Source organism: Fragaria vesca, linkage group LG6, assembly GCF_000184155.1.
Source record: "Fragaria vesca subsp. vesca linkage group LG6, FraVesHawaii_1.0, whole genome shotgun sequence".
In the NCBI taxonomy this organism is placed as follows: domain Eukaryota; kingdom Viridiplantae; phylum Streptophyta; class Magnoliopsida; order Rosales; family Rosaceae; genus Fragaria; species Fragaria vesca.
Genome location: NC_020496.1, coordinates 2,859,756 through 2,874,992, shown reverse-complemented (window position 1 = coordinate 2,874,992; position 15,237 = coordinate 2,859,756). Strand labels below are relative to the sequence as shown.

General features: G+C 38.1%; 3 protein-coding genes and 1 non-coding gene across 5 annotated transcripts; 3 read left to right on the top strand and 1 right to left on the bottom strand.

The window, feature by feature from the left end:
* Positions 1-147: 147 nt before the first annotated feature.
* LOC101310526 (B3 domain-containing protein At2g33720-like) lies at positions 148-2,977 on the top strand. Of its 2 annotated transcripts, XM_004302181.1 has the most exons (3): positions 148-268; positions 538-609; positions 2,034-2,977. In XM_004302181.1, exon 3 carries the CDS (start codon positions 2,048-2,050, stop codon positions 2,633-2,635), a length of 588 nt encoding a protein of 195 aa, XP_004302229.1. In that variant the 5' UTR covers positions 148-268; positions 538-609; positions 2,034-2,047; the 3' UTR covers positions 2,636-2,977. The 2 variants fall into 2 exon arrangements, with proteins under 2 accessions (XP_004302229.1, XP_004302230.1); XM_004302182.1 differs by lacking the exon at positions 148-268 and having other exon boundaries at positions 536-609; positions 2,039-2,977.
* Positions 2,978-4,792: 1,815 nt separating this feature from the next.
* Positions 4,793-5,986, bottom strand: LOC101297361 (F-box protein CPR30-like). Its single transcript, XM_004304809.1, has one exon. It carries the CDS (start codon positions 5,984-5,986, stop codon positions 4,793-4,795), a length of 1,194 nt encoding a protein of 397 aa, XP_004304857.1.
* Positions 5,987-9,536: 3,550 nt separating this feature from the next.
* TRNAL-AAG lies at positions 9,537-9,617 on the top strand. Its single transcript has one exon. It is a non-coding gene; the product is annotated as a tRNA-Leu (tRNA).
* A 258-nt stretch (positions 9,618-9,875) lies between these two features.
* LOC101297070 lies at positions 9,876-13,872 on the top strand. The gene is made up of 10 exons (XM_004304808.1): positions 9,876-10,031; positions 10,155-10,250; positions 10,432-10,506; positions 10,792-10,860; positions 11,768-11,844; positions 11,989-12,077; positions 12,176-12,305; positions 12,679-12,769; positions 12,855-12,920; positions 13,688-13,872. The coding sequence occupies exons 1-10, from the start codon at positions 9,876-9,878 to the stop codon at positions 13,805-13,807; spliced, it is 969 nt and encodes a 322-aa protein (XP_004304856.1). The 3' UTR covers positions 13,808-13,872.
* Positions 13,873-15,237: the final 1,365 nt, after the last annotated feature.

Below are 15,237 nucleotides of genomic sequence, written 5' to 3'. Positions count from 1 at the left end.
AAAAAACAATTAAAAAAAAAAAAAAAAAAAAACCCCAAAAACGTTAGCACGATCCTTGTCCCGCTTAGTTAAACCGGCCGTTAAATTTTTCTCACAATATCAACCCCACCCTCTCTCTCTTATTTGTAAATTTTAGCCCCCAATTTTCACATCTCTCATTTTGTTTCCCACACTTCGTCGTAATATCCAGAGCCACGCCGCCGTCTGCGTTTGCCGGACCCCCGCCGTGTCCATCGTCGAAGGCCCGCCGTCTCCGATCGCCGGGAAGGTATCGTCATTCGTCTTCTTTCTCTAATCTACGTACTACTGTAGATTTAGTTAGTCTTTAGTGAGAAACCCTAAAAACTACTGTTCTGTTCTTAGTTTCAAGAATGTAGAACCTTTAGTCTAATTTCAGTCCTCGTTACTTTTCCGGTTTCTTTTTCCCGGAAATCAAACCGACGGTGAAACCGGGTGACCGTAATTACATACAATGGCCGTGTTTCTTTCTATTTTTTCTTACTAATTGTGACAGTCTTGTTTGTATTTTTTATCCAGGGAGTTTGTTAATTGAAGCAGGATAGGGGACTATTGATCTTAAAGTAGATTTTAATTTCGCTGCAGGACCAGGTATCTCTCACGCCTTTTCAGTCTTAGGGAGTAACAATTTTTTTTTGTTTTTGTTTTTGGTGAGTAATTTGATCTTAGCTTTTTCGTAAAACTTTGTCTTGCTTTTATGTGCTGTGTGATTGAGAAAGTACATAACAGCTTTTGGATATCTTTGATGTATATTCAGCAATTTGTATTTGCTTTGAATGGACTTAATGCTTTATAGTGGATGTTTAACAAAAAAGATGGCTTTCTGGTATTCTGCTGTATGTATTCATGTGGCATTATGCAAGATTCTTGTTTTGTGTGGATTTAAGACCTGTGCTGATGTCCTTTTTGTTACTGATGTCCATCTGCATTCTCTTTTCTTAGTATCTGAGATGAAGGCTTCAGTTTTTTTCTTCCTTCTCTCTGGGTTTTGCAGTTTGCTGGCCTGTGTAATGTTTTGGGCTTTGCCCTTTTTAATGAATTCCTTTTTCACCAAAAAAAAAGATCCGTGCTGGTTTTCTTTTAAGTTAAAGGAGTCGTTGAAGAAAGCTGTGTCATGACATTTTGCATTGGACAAAACACCTTTGCCTTTTTTCTGCTTTTTTCCCGAACTTAATTATTCATGTTAACTTATCCATACGATTAATTCAGGAAGTTTAATATATATCGACATTCTGATAAAATATTGTGCTTTCAGATTACTTTTATGCTTATATGATCTATTTGCTTTATAAGGTTTCTGTGTTGTGATTCTTCAAAAAGATTGAGTTATGTAGAAATCGTCGGATATAACTGTTTGTGAAAGCTTTTTGTTTCAATTTTAAGTTGTTGATTGGTTTTTCTGTATCGTTTTATGCAGTAACTGTGGTTTTATGTGGATGAGTCGTTCAAACTAATTCAAATAATTAATTATGTACAAATGGATTGGATGGTTAGTTCCTTCAGTGTTTTGTTTTATCACTTATACTAATTGAAGGTTTCATGTTTTATCTACTTAGAACATATTTCAATCGTGATCTGTCATTGCATATTGTGGTTGGCAAGTAAAGTCATAGATATAGTTAAATCACAAAATATGTGTCCTGCTATGGACAAATGAATGTAGATCGAAATTCTGGGTTTTAGCTCATTTTGATCCAACTGTTTGTGATTTGTTTTAAGCATGTAATATATGTGAACAGTGTGGTTTGCGTTTTCTTTTTTATGATCATCAATGATTACATAGCCCAAAACCATTTCACGGTAAACCTTAGACCGTATGATTTCCAAATTCAAGTCCTTTTAAAAGTGCGTGCTTCGCACAATGCATACTAGGAAAAACTTTTACACTTGGGGGTTTGGAGTCTGTACATATAACTGGTAGTTTTTACCATTTGTGTTGCTCAAATGGGAGTTGAAATTTATTTAGTTTTTGGTTAGAAAAATGGGAGTTGAAATAAAACCATTTTTTTGTTTAGTGCAGCTAGTGATTATGATGGCAGGTGGAGAACAAGCGCCACTGTCGTTGGAGCTTACATTGGGTGGACCATGGGTTGGAGAGCCATGGGTGTCTGCTGATACAAGCGAAGAATACCTAAAGATGAGAAAGATTTGTATGAATCTTATGGGCTTTAAGGTTTACAGTCTGAAGGATGAGGCGGACGAGACTGAAGCCAAGGTTTGCACACGATTGGCACTGTGCAGTTCATTTGATCCGTGGATCATGAAGAAGCCGTTGGGGCACCATGATATCATACACAGGCTGTGCTTGCGGAAGCTATGGATGGACCGGGACGTGCTCCCTAACCTGAATGAGCAAGCCAAGCATGAAATGGATCATGATGACAGGACCATAGTCCAAATTTATGATGCGGACACACAATCCAACCATGAGGTGGAGTTGAGGAGTGAGGCGGCGGGTATTTTTTTCAGAGCATCGTGGATTCAGAATTTTGTAGATAGAAGACAGTTGAAACAAGGGGACGCAATCGGCATATATTGGGAAACTGGGAAACACCGCTCTGTGTTCAGCGTATTGAAGAGAGCACCAAGAACTAGGGAAGAATTGCTTCGGGGTTAGATGGTTGTCTGTGGAAATGGATGACAACTACAATGACAGGCCATGTACAAATGATCCAGAGCAGTATTTTCGCATTTTGTATGCACTCTACGGTTTGCTACGTTAGTGCATTTTGGATGTGTCGAATTGGTTTGGATTATATACTCTTTTTCCCCAAGTTAAGAGTTGAGATGGATCCTCTTCTAAAAAGAGTTGAGATGGATATATGATATAATTGATATTGTAAATTTGTAATGCGCATTGCTTTGGATTTGGTTTAAGAATATGATTGTTGAAAGCACACGTGTACATCTTTCGTCTTTGTTATTAGGTTGTGAAACCTCCATGTGTTAAATCTGCAAGAAACCTTTGCCTCCGTCCTCACTAATCCATCCCATAGGAGTCCTATCCTAGCAATTTAGGATACCTAGCTTTGAAATTTGCAAAACCAAGGCTTATTTAGCTAAGAGTGAAAACATTGAATGCATGCATACGTTTGAATCCCATGCTACTGATTTTCTCCCAGGCCATCCAATGAACTGTTTATTTCTCATGTTTTTGCCCAGAAGAATTTGTCATTCTCGATCTGCGCAATTTCATGATAAATATGGAGAGGTAGTTCGAAATAACCTGCTCGTCTTAGGTGTTTACTCATCCTAACAAACTCAATTTCTTCCAGACATTCACATCTAGCGAAAGAGAACACTCCATCTTTGAACCCTAACATGCGGTATTGGATTTATTCTGCTTATTTTGGCAATGCTATATAACTCATTAAGGAACAAGTCTGAATTCATGCTCTTAATTATCCTACATGAGAAATCAACTGCTTCTCTTTAACCTTAACAAATATGTGCTTTTCTTTAACCTTTAAAAATATGTGTGCATCATTTTGAGTATATAGCAAAAGGCAGATTGTTCAAACTATGAAACCAAAGCTCAAAAGGCAGAGTAAAATTCAAGTCACTATTCCAAGATAGGCAGAAACACAGGTATGGACGACAAGTCCATGCATGTCTAAATATGAGAAAGAAGCTAAAAGAGATACCGGGTATTTCCCTCACTACCAAAATAAAGTTACAATAGCTTTCTAGTCATGAACAGCAGAAGAGAGAATGCAGTTTTTGAATTCAACAGAGATGGAATCACATAATGACGATAAGACTGAAATCTCTCTTTCTAGCTTTTAAAGATACTTTTATTCCTTTCGTAGAATACCCAAAACTGAAACACCAACGAGTCAACAACTTCAGACTACAGGTCTGCAGTTAATTTTGAAACATAGACACTGACCCCAAAAGTTTATAGCTGCAGTATTTCAACTCTATCAAATAGATGTAAAGAAACAAAAAACAAGAAAACAATAAAGTTGATGCCATAACATAAAACAGAGCCATAACCAAAGGAAACCATAAACCAAACGTTCAATCCAAAATGTAAAGGTTGAATGGGCAGCAAAGTTGCGTATTCACAAGAACCCCCATCCAAATGCATTCCTATCATCATTACCAATGTCATTTACCAAAAATGTGGATCTCATACCCATTGGATATAAGTCATGTACCGAGCACAATCATGCTCTTATTCTCCCTAAACATGGAAAACCGATTACTTTTCTTTATCTTTCATTCAAGTACCTACTGTATATACCTAGCATAAATACTGAAACATTGATTACAGAATTTGCAATGATGGGTTGATATTGGATGTGAGCAAGTATAATACCAATTAAAAAGTATTTGTTACTACAGCAAAAGCAAGGGACTCTTGAGACCAAACATCAAGTAAAGAGAAACCAATTAAAGATCAATCAGAAGGCGAATTTCAAAAATATCAGTAATTGAAACCACAAGAATACACAAATCAGCATTGATGAAAGTACCTATTCATGTTAATAAAACGGAGAAGCAACCACTAAAACCAATGCAACCAATCTGTTGTTGTTGATTCTGTTTTCCACTTGGTAAGGAATAAGGGTTCCAGGGGCCCATGGAAGTATTGGTATGTCCCTGAATTTTGAAGTAGGATGAACCAATATGAGCTTCTATCACCAATCAGACCCACAACCTGATGACTCTTTGGTTAAACCAAATGGCTGATGCATATTTTTGTGCAAACAGAAAGCAGAGCAAGCCACATTGATAGAAGCAGCTCTAATTGATTCCTCTGAGTCCCTCCTTAGTAAGAAAAAACATTGGTTTGGCCAAGTAAGACAAGGCTCTCCACGAAAGAATCCATGTAGTAGTAGTGATCCCCCTGATTTCCAAAATCTCTGAACTGTTTGTCCTCAGGGTCATAAAACTTGTACGAAATGAACTCTCCATTTCGATCATACCTGACCACCACCTGACCACTCTTTGTTAGACCAAGTGGCTCGATACAATAAGGTTTTTCTTCCAGAGATCCTAGCAGACGCACATTGAATAATTTAGTCCATGATTCGGCCACGCCATACTCTTTCATCACCCACAAGTCAAAACAAGAGTCTCCCTGGGGATCAAATAAGGCAAGCCAGAACTGATCCCCATCACCATAGTACCTTGAAATCATGAGTGGACGGGGACGGTTTCCCCAAAAAGCTTGAGGAATCTCAACATTGCGAAATGATTCATCAACCATATCCAGTGCCACAACGGAAGCAGTAAAATCCTCCATCTCCTCCAGCTCCGTTCTCCTCCGGGGGTAATTAACCCAGTGAAAAGCACCATTGACAAAAACCTTACGAGATGTATCAGGGTAAAAATCGGGAGGAACATTACTAAGACTCTTCCAGGTACCCCTGGCTAAGGACCAAACCTCAACCTCAACTTCAGGATCGGGTTCCATGAAAATTCTCACAACCTTATAATCACCGATACGAGAATCATAGCAGAGACTATAACTTTCATTCAGGAAGCACTTAACGGCACGACTAGGACTAGGCAGAAACCCGAATTTTCTAATGGATGGATTCCAGAGAATAACAGGAGGGCAGGGGTCAATATAAGATGAGGAAACAGCCAGGCATACGAGTCCATTACAAGTTCCGACCACTTTGGAACCCCTATTTTTGGTCCAACAACTATTCTTATTGTTGTCAATCGGATGCAGGAGTTTCGAATACTGACCGAATAAAGATGCAGGGTTATCCCAATGCAAAGCGTTTGATTCGGAGGAGATGAGGAGGAGGAGCCCCGAAACGTCGCCGGCGGTGGTTTGATTGTTGAGGTGGGTTTGAATGAAGGTAGGGGTTTTGACGAGGAAGTTCCATAGCTTGCACACGGCGCTGCATCTGATCAAGTCTTTGACGGGCAACTTCAACAGGATTTTGTCTATGATTTCTTCGGGAAAGTAGTAGTTATCGATAACCCTCTTTTGTTTTTGGATCTCCATCGCCGGCGGGGGACTCCGGGCTTTGTATCTGATCAGAGATCTACGGATAAAGCTGTTGAGTTTGAGATGTAATTTGGTTCAGAGATCTACGGATACAGTTGTCGAGTTTGAGATGTAAGTTTGGTTCTGTTCCTCCTGCTTATAAAAGGACTGAAAGGACCCTACACATAAATCCGACTCCAAGTTGACCTGGAATCCTAGTAACACAAGAACAACTGTACAAGTTTCATTTGGTCTTTTGACTTGGCTGCCAGTACACGGTTTTATTCTTACATAGTGCAGTAACTTCTTTTTCGATTACAACAAAGTGCAGTAACTTCCAATTCATACCAAACCATTTTCTATTTTTCAACTGGACCAATTACATATATAAGTCTATTTTGAAATATTTTTTTCTATATAGGTCCATCCAAACATTTTTACCTATATATCTCTATACACTCCACTCCAGATTCATCATCACCCCCTCCCAAACCGAGGTTCTCGGGTCGTAAACTGCCCCGACCCGGTCCGCCAACACATAAACGCTCCCGTTGATCACTGCACTCCTTTAGTGGGTTGGGGTTTCGGTAAAGGAGAACCAGGTGGAGCGGAGGGTTGGGTGGTAATGGCGTGGTAAAGTTTGTATCCTGTTTGATTTAGGATTGAAGTTTTTATCCTTTGTCTATAAGGAGTAAATAATGTGTTACTTCTAGTTCTAGTCTGAATAGGTCATGGCATGGATTAATTATGCCTATATATAAGACCACCTTTTAGATTAGATTGAATGAAATCTACAGTCAGTCAATCACGAAGAAAACTAAACGAAATGTCTTACGATAACTTTAAGCCCGAAACCATGGAACTCATCAACAGCTTGCCTGAGGAACAAAGGGAGAATTTTATAAATAGCCTCCAAATTCTTTTGGAAGGGATAGCAAAACAGAAACGTGAACGTCAACTAGACGGTGACAGTAACGGCGACGGTGCTGATGACGATTCATCATATCGATCAACTGAAAAATCCAAGCTGAGGAGCGATGCCGATGTTGATTTTGATTGCAAGCTAAACAAGCAAGTTGTCCAAAAGGGAAAGAAACATATCCCTTTTTTACATTGGAGTACAGGAAGGTGGATCAAGAGATTCAGAATATGGTAAGTTTGTATTATCTGTTCTCCGAAGGGTAGCTCGGACTGAAATGTTATGTGCCAACTTCAGCCCTCAATAAGTAGTATATATCAAAACCACTAAGAGCAAGTCCAACATATTTCTTAAATTATTTGATTTTCTCTATTTTAGGAAACATGGGGTCATCTCCGACAGCTTCCCTATCTCATTCTCTAAAATAGGGAAAGAGATGAAAGAGAAGTTTTGCTTCCTTATATTTACAGATTCCCTAAAAATATTTAGGGAAAGAAGAATTGAATGTTCCATATTCTTCAAAGCTCAAAGATAAGAAAGAAAATATAATTTATTCTAAAAAATAAACTTTTATATTTTTATACTTATTATTATATTGTAATAAATGAGGATTGTTGTTGTAATAAATATTTGAATATTTAAAACAGGGAAACTGTTGGATTTGGTATACAAAATTTTTAGAGATTTTGAGTTTTACTTTCCTGTTATGTAGAAAATATAAAGAAACTGTTGGACTTGCTCTAAGGATAGTGGGGTGGAAAACTCTGTCCTGGCTAACCCCCAGGTCTGGAGTTCGAATCCCCATGAAAGCAAAGTGGCTAGGCATTATGCTGCAATCCATAGTTGGAGCATTTCACATGCGCCGGCGGATTAATCCTTGGGCATAGGAAGCCTTTGGGATACCGTGATTTGATAAAAAAAAAAAGTAGTATATATCATAAACTTGAGTCATTTTATTAATTTCTTAACAAGAGTAGCCATATATTCTGATATTTTAGTTAAAAGGAATTAGCCAGTAGGATGTTGTATATGTGATATACTAGTAATCCTGGATATGAACAGCAAAGTCTAAGAGGCGAGGATATTTCCCTTGACTTTGTAATAGGATTATGAGGAGTGGTTGCTCATGTTAAGAGGGCATCGCAGCAAAGTAGTTCTATTCGCTATACACTAGAATGCTGCAGGGCTTTATTCTTTGGTTAATTGCAATATCACTGACATGCAATGTTAAAAATAGTATAGTCAGTCTATTTTGTAATAGCAAAACCACAATGTATTAAAGCTATATATATTGAGGCTTTTATTTTAGACTTTTATTTTCTACATTAGTGAGCATAATGTACAATGAGGTGGTGCTAGCATACCTCGTCATCTAGCTTGCTTTTGTTGGTAAGGAAATTCAGGTATCTGTGCCGTCTTGGCAATTGAAATTTGAATGAAATTATCATTTTACTCAAGAAAAAATGTATTAAAGCACAAATGTTGCAGAAAGCTGATTTGCTCGACTCTTATGCCTTGTTGTTTCCTCATTTTAACATTGATCCATGCCCTCCTATAATTTTCTTGAATCCATCCATTAGAAGATTTAGGTTTTTGCCTAGTCCTATTGGTATGAAAGACATAATCTCTGTTATGATTTTCGTATTGATGATTAAAAAGTTGTGCGAATTTTCATGGAAACCGAATTCAAAGTTGAGGACTTGAGGTTGAGGTTTAGTCCTTAGTCAGGGTAGAAAACTCTTTTATGAAGAGGGATACCGCAAAAGCAACCACATCATGTTCCTCTGTTGTTATGTTCGGAAATGTTAGGCAAGAGAAAACTTGGTTCATGTTACTTTAATTACTTAGGCTACAATGATGGATTGAGAAGAGGGAGGAAGAAGAGAAGGATCAAATTTTCAGTCGGGTGGGTATTGGGCATGTGATTATTGGGGGTATAATGGTAACGACGAGAAGAGTCGCGAAAGGGCATAGGAAGAAAAAGTACAGAAATAAAAAAGCCCAAACTCAAGCGAGATGCAGCCCAAGCTCGCTCGAGACTGCACTGTTCTTTAGAACAGTAAGGCGGCGTCAGACGCTATAATATAGAGTTAAATTTCGTGTCCGTGAGATTGTCTTATTAACAATTCAATGACTGTTATTCATTCGTCTCGTTTTATCCCGTATATCGTGTCCTGCACCTGAGCAGCCCTGATGACTCGAGTGACAATGTATCTAGCTTTGAGAATCTGCAAAACCAAGGTTAGGCCTCTTTACAATCTGGTTGCCTGGCCTCCGCCCTTTATTTAGAGTGAAACGCTGAATGTTAGAATGTATGTACTATTTATATGTTTGAATCCCACATTCCCATGTTATGATGGTATCAGCTCTAGATAAGCATATTATCTCCCAGACATTCCAATAAATAAATAAAATTAAATAAGCAAGCTTATATTTGAATTAGAGTGATGCTAGCATACCATGTCTTTTAACTTGTCCTTTGTTGGTGTTGGCAAGAGGATGTACGTATATGTATCCATGCCGTTCATTTAACCGAAAAAAGATTGTTCAAATACTAAACTAGTTTCAAAGAGAACACTACAGGTTTTTCACTGAGACCAGATTTCCAGAGAAACAATGAGGATATAAAAAACATTTGTAGACATTAAAGTTGATATGGCCGAGTTGGTCTAAGGCGCCAGATTAAGGTTCTGGTCCGAAAGGGCGTGGGTTCAAATCCCACTGTCAACAATTAAATTTTTAAATTTTTCTTCTCTTTCTTTCTTGCCCATTCTTGCCCCTTTGCATTGCATGTGGAACGTTCCAATTATCCAGCTGCACAGAAACAAAAACACTTGCACCGCACCGGATCATTACACACAAACTCGTGGCGCCAAAACCTTATCTTTGCAACTGTATGAGCAAAACCCAAACGGAGCCTTAAATAAAAACCAGCGACCCTCAAAAGCCTCTTCTTCTTCATTTCCAAAGTCCTAAACCGGAAGAGCCATGGCCACCTTCACCATGGTCTCTCTCTCTAATCCACCCTCCGGTGTTGCCCATCAACATTGTCCCAAATGGCGACTCGGCGCTGCTTCTTCTGCTTCTGCTTCCTCTGCTGCTCCCGGCGTCGACCTCACAACCCTCCAATCCGCCATCGAAAAGGTCCTGCTTACTTCAAATCAATGTTGATCGATTGATCGAATTTGCCAGACTAGTTGTTATTTTGAGATACGGAAGGGTTTTTTCTGGAAGGATCGAATTTAAATAAGTGAGTATTTGCTGCAGAAAGATAGCGGTGCGGTTAAAGAGGCACTGGATCAGCTCAAGGAAGCTGGTTGGGCTAAGAAATGGAGTTCTCAGCCCTATGTCTCTCGGCGTACGGTCAGTCTCCATCACAAGTTGTGGGAAATGTGCTACCCCAAATATTAGCATCATCATCATCATCATCATCATCATCTTCTTCTTCTTCTGTTGCAATGTGTTTGATTATTATTGAGATAATTGTTTTCGTTGCTAGATACATTGGTTGACTCTTTCAAGTTTCAATATCTCTTCTCACTAGACATCTATTCGGGAACTGACAACTCTTGGAATTAAGAATGCCGAAACTCTTGCAGTTCCAAGCGTCAGAAATGATGTAAGTACGCTAATGGTACTGGTGGTTTGTTTCTGCTACTTGCATACCGAATGTGCCTAAATCATATGAAATTATCCATACCAATTTTGATTTGGATTTAAATTATTAGCAACAATTGTAATTTCTCTACCATTCCTTCTTGTTAGCTATAACTTTCAGTGAATTGAAAATGTTTTTAAAAATGATGAGAATGATAAGGGCCTTGCTCATTCCAACTACTTGTGTCTATATGCTATGTTAAGGCATTGCTTCAATATACTTTTTGAATATCTTTCAGTGAAACAGGCAGCATTTCTTTTCACCGTTGTGGGAACAACCGGATTCATAGGTCTTCTTGCTGGCCAGCTTCCAGGGGTAATTTGACTATATCTCATTTTCTCTGTAAGTGCACATATAAATTACAGACTGCGTATCTTCAACATTATGATTGGGAGGAAATTCATGTTCCTATACGATGTGATGTGATACCATTATTTACTGGTAGCAGTGTATAGTTGAGATAGTGAGCTTTCATCCATCTACATGATAGCAAATTTTTGGTCACTTTTGTGCAACAATGTGAGATTTGTTACAGAGTGCTTTTTTGCTGATCTTGAGAAAGAGATAGGAAGTTAGTTTTTGTACTTTATTGCCACAATGCATCATCACCTCTGACATATTATTAGTTGCATTTTGAAGACAAAACTTTTATGTGCTCATGCACTACTGGTATCATACTTTGAGCATATACTGAATAGGTTTGGCTATATAGCATTGATGGACTCTTAAGTTATGTAAGGTACTTGCTAGCTGATTCATGAGTACCCAAGTTTGTAGAAACTGTAGTGCTGCCGACCAGCACAGGGTATTCTGGGCCATCTTGTAAGTTTAGAACCATAGCAGGTCAAAATTTCCTCTGAGGACCAAGAAATTTAGCTTCCTTGAGAATGTAGAAATTCAAATCTGAATGTAGTTAAAATGGAACTGACAATTGGGAAGGATCATGTTATGTCTGTTATCCTGATAATTGCCTGATATTGTTAAACTGCAGTGTAAGGGTAAAGGCTTAACCTTGGATTCTTTCACACACACACACACACACACACCATTATTTTTTATTTTTTTACTGAGCTGTTAGATCTACGTATACTATATGAATTTATACATTATAGACCAAAAGTTCTTTTTCCACTGTTTATAGATAATCACCATTTTCTTTTCCAAAGGTTTTGGCTTTTCTGACATCTTGTGTTTGGAACTTTGCAACATGCTGTCCTTGTAGGATTGGGGCTTTTTTGTGCCATATTTGGTTGGGAGCATCTCTCTAGTAGTTTTGGGTGTGGGAAGCACTTCCCCTGGGTAAGCGTTATATGCCTTGATATATTCTAAAGTATGCTAAACTATCTTAACAAGTTATTAACTTTTACCTTTTGTTTACTTTACAAGTTATCATCAAATTTGTATTTCCTTGCATGAAAAGTTAAACTCTATCTGCATTTTCAGGCTTCTTCAAGCAGCCATATCTAGCTTTTCATCATTTTTCCCAGATTACCAGGAGAGAATTGCCAGTCATGAAGCTGCTCATTTTTTAGGTAATTCCTTGAAACACATGATATACTTGATTTGGTCTATGACTAATAGATGTGGCTGCTTACTTAGATTCTGATAAAATGATTATCTCTTTGCATAGTTGCATATTTGCTTGGTCTTCCTATTCTGGGTTATTCTCTAGATATTGGGAAAGAGCATGTCAATCTCATTGATCAAAGGCTGGAAAAGCTGATATACAGTGGGCAGCTTGATGCAAAGGAACTAGACAGGTACCTACATCATACTTACAGCTACTATAATTTAGCATTTTGCTTCACTAGTTACACTTATTTGTGTTTGTGTGAGATTTTTTATTCCAGTTTTTAAATATGAGCAATGTGTTACTTCAGAATAGTGCATCTTTTCTCTGTACATCTATTAGTCTAAAACTCTAAATCAGTGTTTTCATTATCTGATTTGGCTTGGGAGAAACAATAGTCTATTGTATCAAGTTCATTTCCAATGTTAATTTTGCTCCACGCTATCATTGATACACTGCAATGCCTACATAGTTGAACTCCGTTATTGAGGCATTATTAATTAACAGATTTCATGTCAATTCATGACTGGTTGGGAGAAATCAAACTAACATACCCTTTTTAGGTTGGCTGTGGTAGCAATGGCTGGACTCGCAGCAGAAGGTCTGAAGTATGACAAAGTGATTGGGCAATCCGCTGATCTTTTCACCCTTCAGGTTTATAGTCACTGTTTTCCTGGTGTTCATTGTTTTCCTAATATTGTTTCATCTCAATCTCAGACACCTTAATTTTATCTCCCAGAGATTTATCAACAGAAGCAAGCCACAGATTAGCAAAGATCAGCAACAAAATCTTACTAGATGGGCTGTAAGTTCCTCTATGCTCAACTGAGTTATTAATTAGTGTTTCTTTATGAGTGTTTCTTTATGGGGAAGTAGAGATAACTACTTTTGTTTTTTTCCTACATGTTCGATCATGTTATATTATTTGACATAACCCTTTTATATTCATGTTTTATCTGTCCAAACAGACATTAGGTGTCTAATAAATTGCACATTAACTTGTAAGGACCTCTAATCTATGACCCAAGAGAAACATATCCCACTCCCTACCTCAAAAGATCATTCTAGCCTCTTCCCCACTTCCACATATTATTAAAGAAACCTATCCCCATCCTAACCAGTCTGACTGGGAGGGGGGGGGGGGGGCAAACTTGCTTTGCTACCTATTCCATCAGAGGAGGGGGTTGATATTGTGTCACTGGGCGGCAAACTTGCTTTGCTACCTATTATTCCATTTGGAACTGCAATTTTTTTTGTTACATCACATGCATTCACATTATGTAACGGTACTGATACTCCTGAAAGGCATTCTATTTGCTCGTAGTTCGCTATCAAGGTAGAGAGAAGTCCTAATCTTTTCAATTAAGCTTTAAATTATATCTAGATACTAATCGTCATTTTTAATCTTCACTTATCACTTGTCAATTTGTCATGTTAGAAAAGGCTGGAAAAAAAAAAGTTAAAAAATAACTTATGACATGGTGAGGGAAGATCAAAAGTCCAAGTAGAAGATCTTGTTTGAATAATTTAAAATCCTTTTTGGATGTTCTGATGCTGGAGTATATACTACAGGTTCTATTTGCTGGCTCCCTCATAAAAAACGACAAGGCAATGCATGAAGCCCTGATAGCAGCAATGTCAAACAAGGCCACCATTTTGGAATGTATTGAAGCAATCGAGAAAGCTGCTTAGTACTACAGCCTTCTGAAGCAGTGAAGCAGATTCACTTTCACACGGGTCATCATGCCTTTTCCAATTTGGTGAATGATCCCTTTTGTACACTCAGATCTTTTCCATTCTTCCTTTGCTACTCCCAGATATTTGTATAAATTTAGCAAGTTTACCTTTAGCTTGCTACATACCAAGACATTCATTCTGTATCTAAGCCCTCCATGATGGTGTGCGACAAAGATATCATAAAAGGAGATATGTATATAGAGCTTTTCATGATTTTCGACCAAATGATGCCACTTCATTTCCTTGTTTGGCAGAAGTTCTGTGGCCATTTGCCCCAGTTTAGAAATTTATTTGACTTCTTTCACAACCATACATTTGTTTTTCGGGATTTTAGTTTCTCATTTTTTTCTACTGAAAAATAGTCCCTTTAGTGATTAAGACTGAACTTCTGATAAAGACTGGCACCATTTCTTCGACTTTGTGTACACGTATCTGTTGTCATTGCCTTAAATTCCAAGTCTCCAGTAAGTAAATAAATTTAATTCTTCTCAAGATTTTTCATCTATATGCCAAGAACAAATGCTTTGAACTTGGGACCTTATCCACCGCCCACCGGTGCGTAGGGTAGTCCTCCGGCTCAAGGAAGCTTCGTATTTTGCCGATGACTTTAGCAATGGAATTGATTGACGGTGGACAATAGACAATGGACAATGGACAATGCAATAACATAGGTACACAGAATAGGCAAACCTCAAATCCAATTCCAAGGCAAAGTCATTGTCCAAATACCAGTTCCTAACCCCACAAATGCTATCATCAAGCATTCAAGCATCAATCCAGCACAACTAGGTTTGCATTAGCCATTCTCAAAAGGTCCACCAGCTCTTGCTCAAGGTCAGTTTTTTGTGATTTTTTTTATAGTACTTTACTGTGATGTCTCTCCTGCAAACCGTATGTTTTTCTTTTTGTTTTCTTGTGTATGGTTTTCTACAGTTTTAGATATTTGTTTTTTTGACATGTGAGGAGGTAACTTTACCTGGACGTGGAGTAGTATTATTGTAGACAAAGTATCTAGCTAGGAAGCTATAATTAGTCCAGCCGTTAATCAAAGTATCAAACTTGGTCGGATCTATTCTTTTATAATCTGCCCTTATGGCTACTGCTGTGTAAAATATCTTAAGAAACTGGTGTTTCTGCTACCTTTCCTTTTCTGTAAATCCCTCTCCTCTCTTTTAAATTAGATCATCCAGTAATAAACGTCGATCTAGTTTAATCTTTTCTCTCCCAAGTGAATCAGATTCCTCACCTCAGTTTCAGGTTAGTGGGACTGGAGCTTCAAACTTGGATTGGTTTCAGAACTACTGTTGCTCTTTCACTAACTTCCCTGGTCTCCATTTTTGCAGGAGCAATATTATTTTTGTGGTGTTGTCAAGCTTGGATTATGG

What these genes read in the sequence shown, in the direction of transcription:
- LOC101310526 (XM_004302181.1), top strand. Translation starts at nt 2,048, where the DNA reads ATGATGGCAGGTGGAGAACAAGCGCCACTGTCGTTGGAGCTTACATTG.
- LOC101297361 (XM_004304809.1), bottom strand. Translation starts at nt 5,986, where the DNA reads ATGGAGATCCAAAAACAAAAGAGGGTTATCGATAACTACTACTTTCCC.
- LOC101297070 (XM_004304808.1), top strand. Translation starts at nt 9,876, where the DNA reads ATGGCCACCTTCACCATGGTCTCTCTCTCTAATCCACCCTCCGGTGTT. An exon ending in TCCAATCCGCCATCGAAAAG is followed by an intron (nt 10,032 to 10,154) that starts GTCCTGCTTACT and finishes TATTTGCTGCAG; the next exon opens with AAAGATAGCGGTGCGGTTAA. An exon ending in CCTATGTCTCTCGGCGTACG is followed by an intron (nt 10,251 to 10,431) that starts GTCAGTCTCCAT and finishes TCTTCTCACTAG; the next exon opens with ACATCTATTCGGGAACTGAC.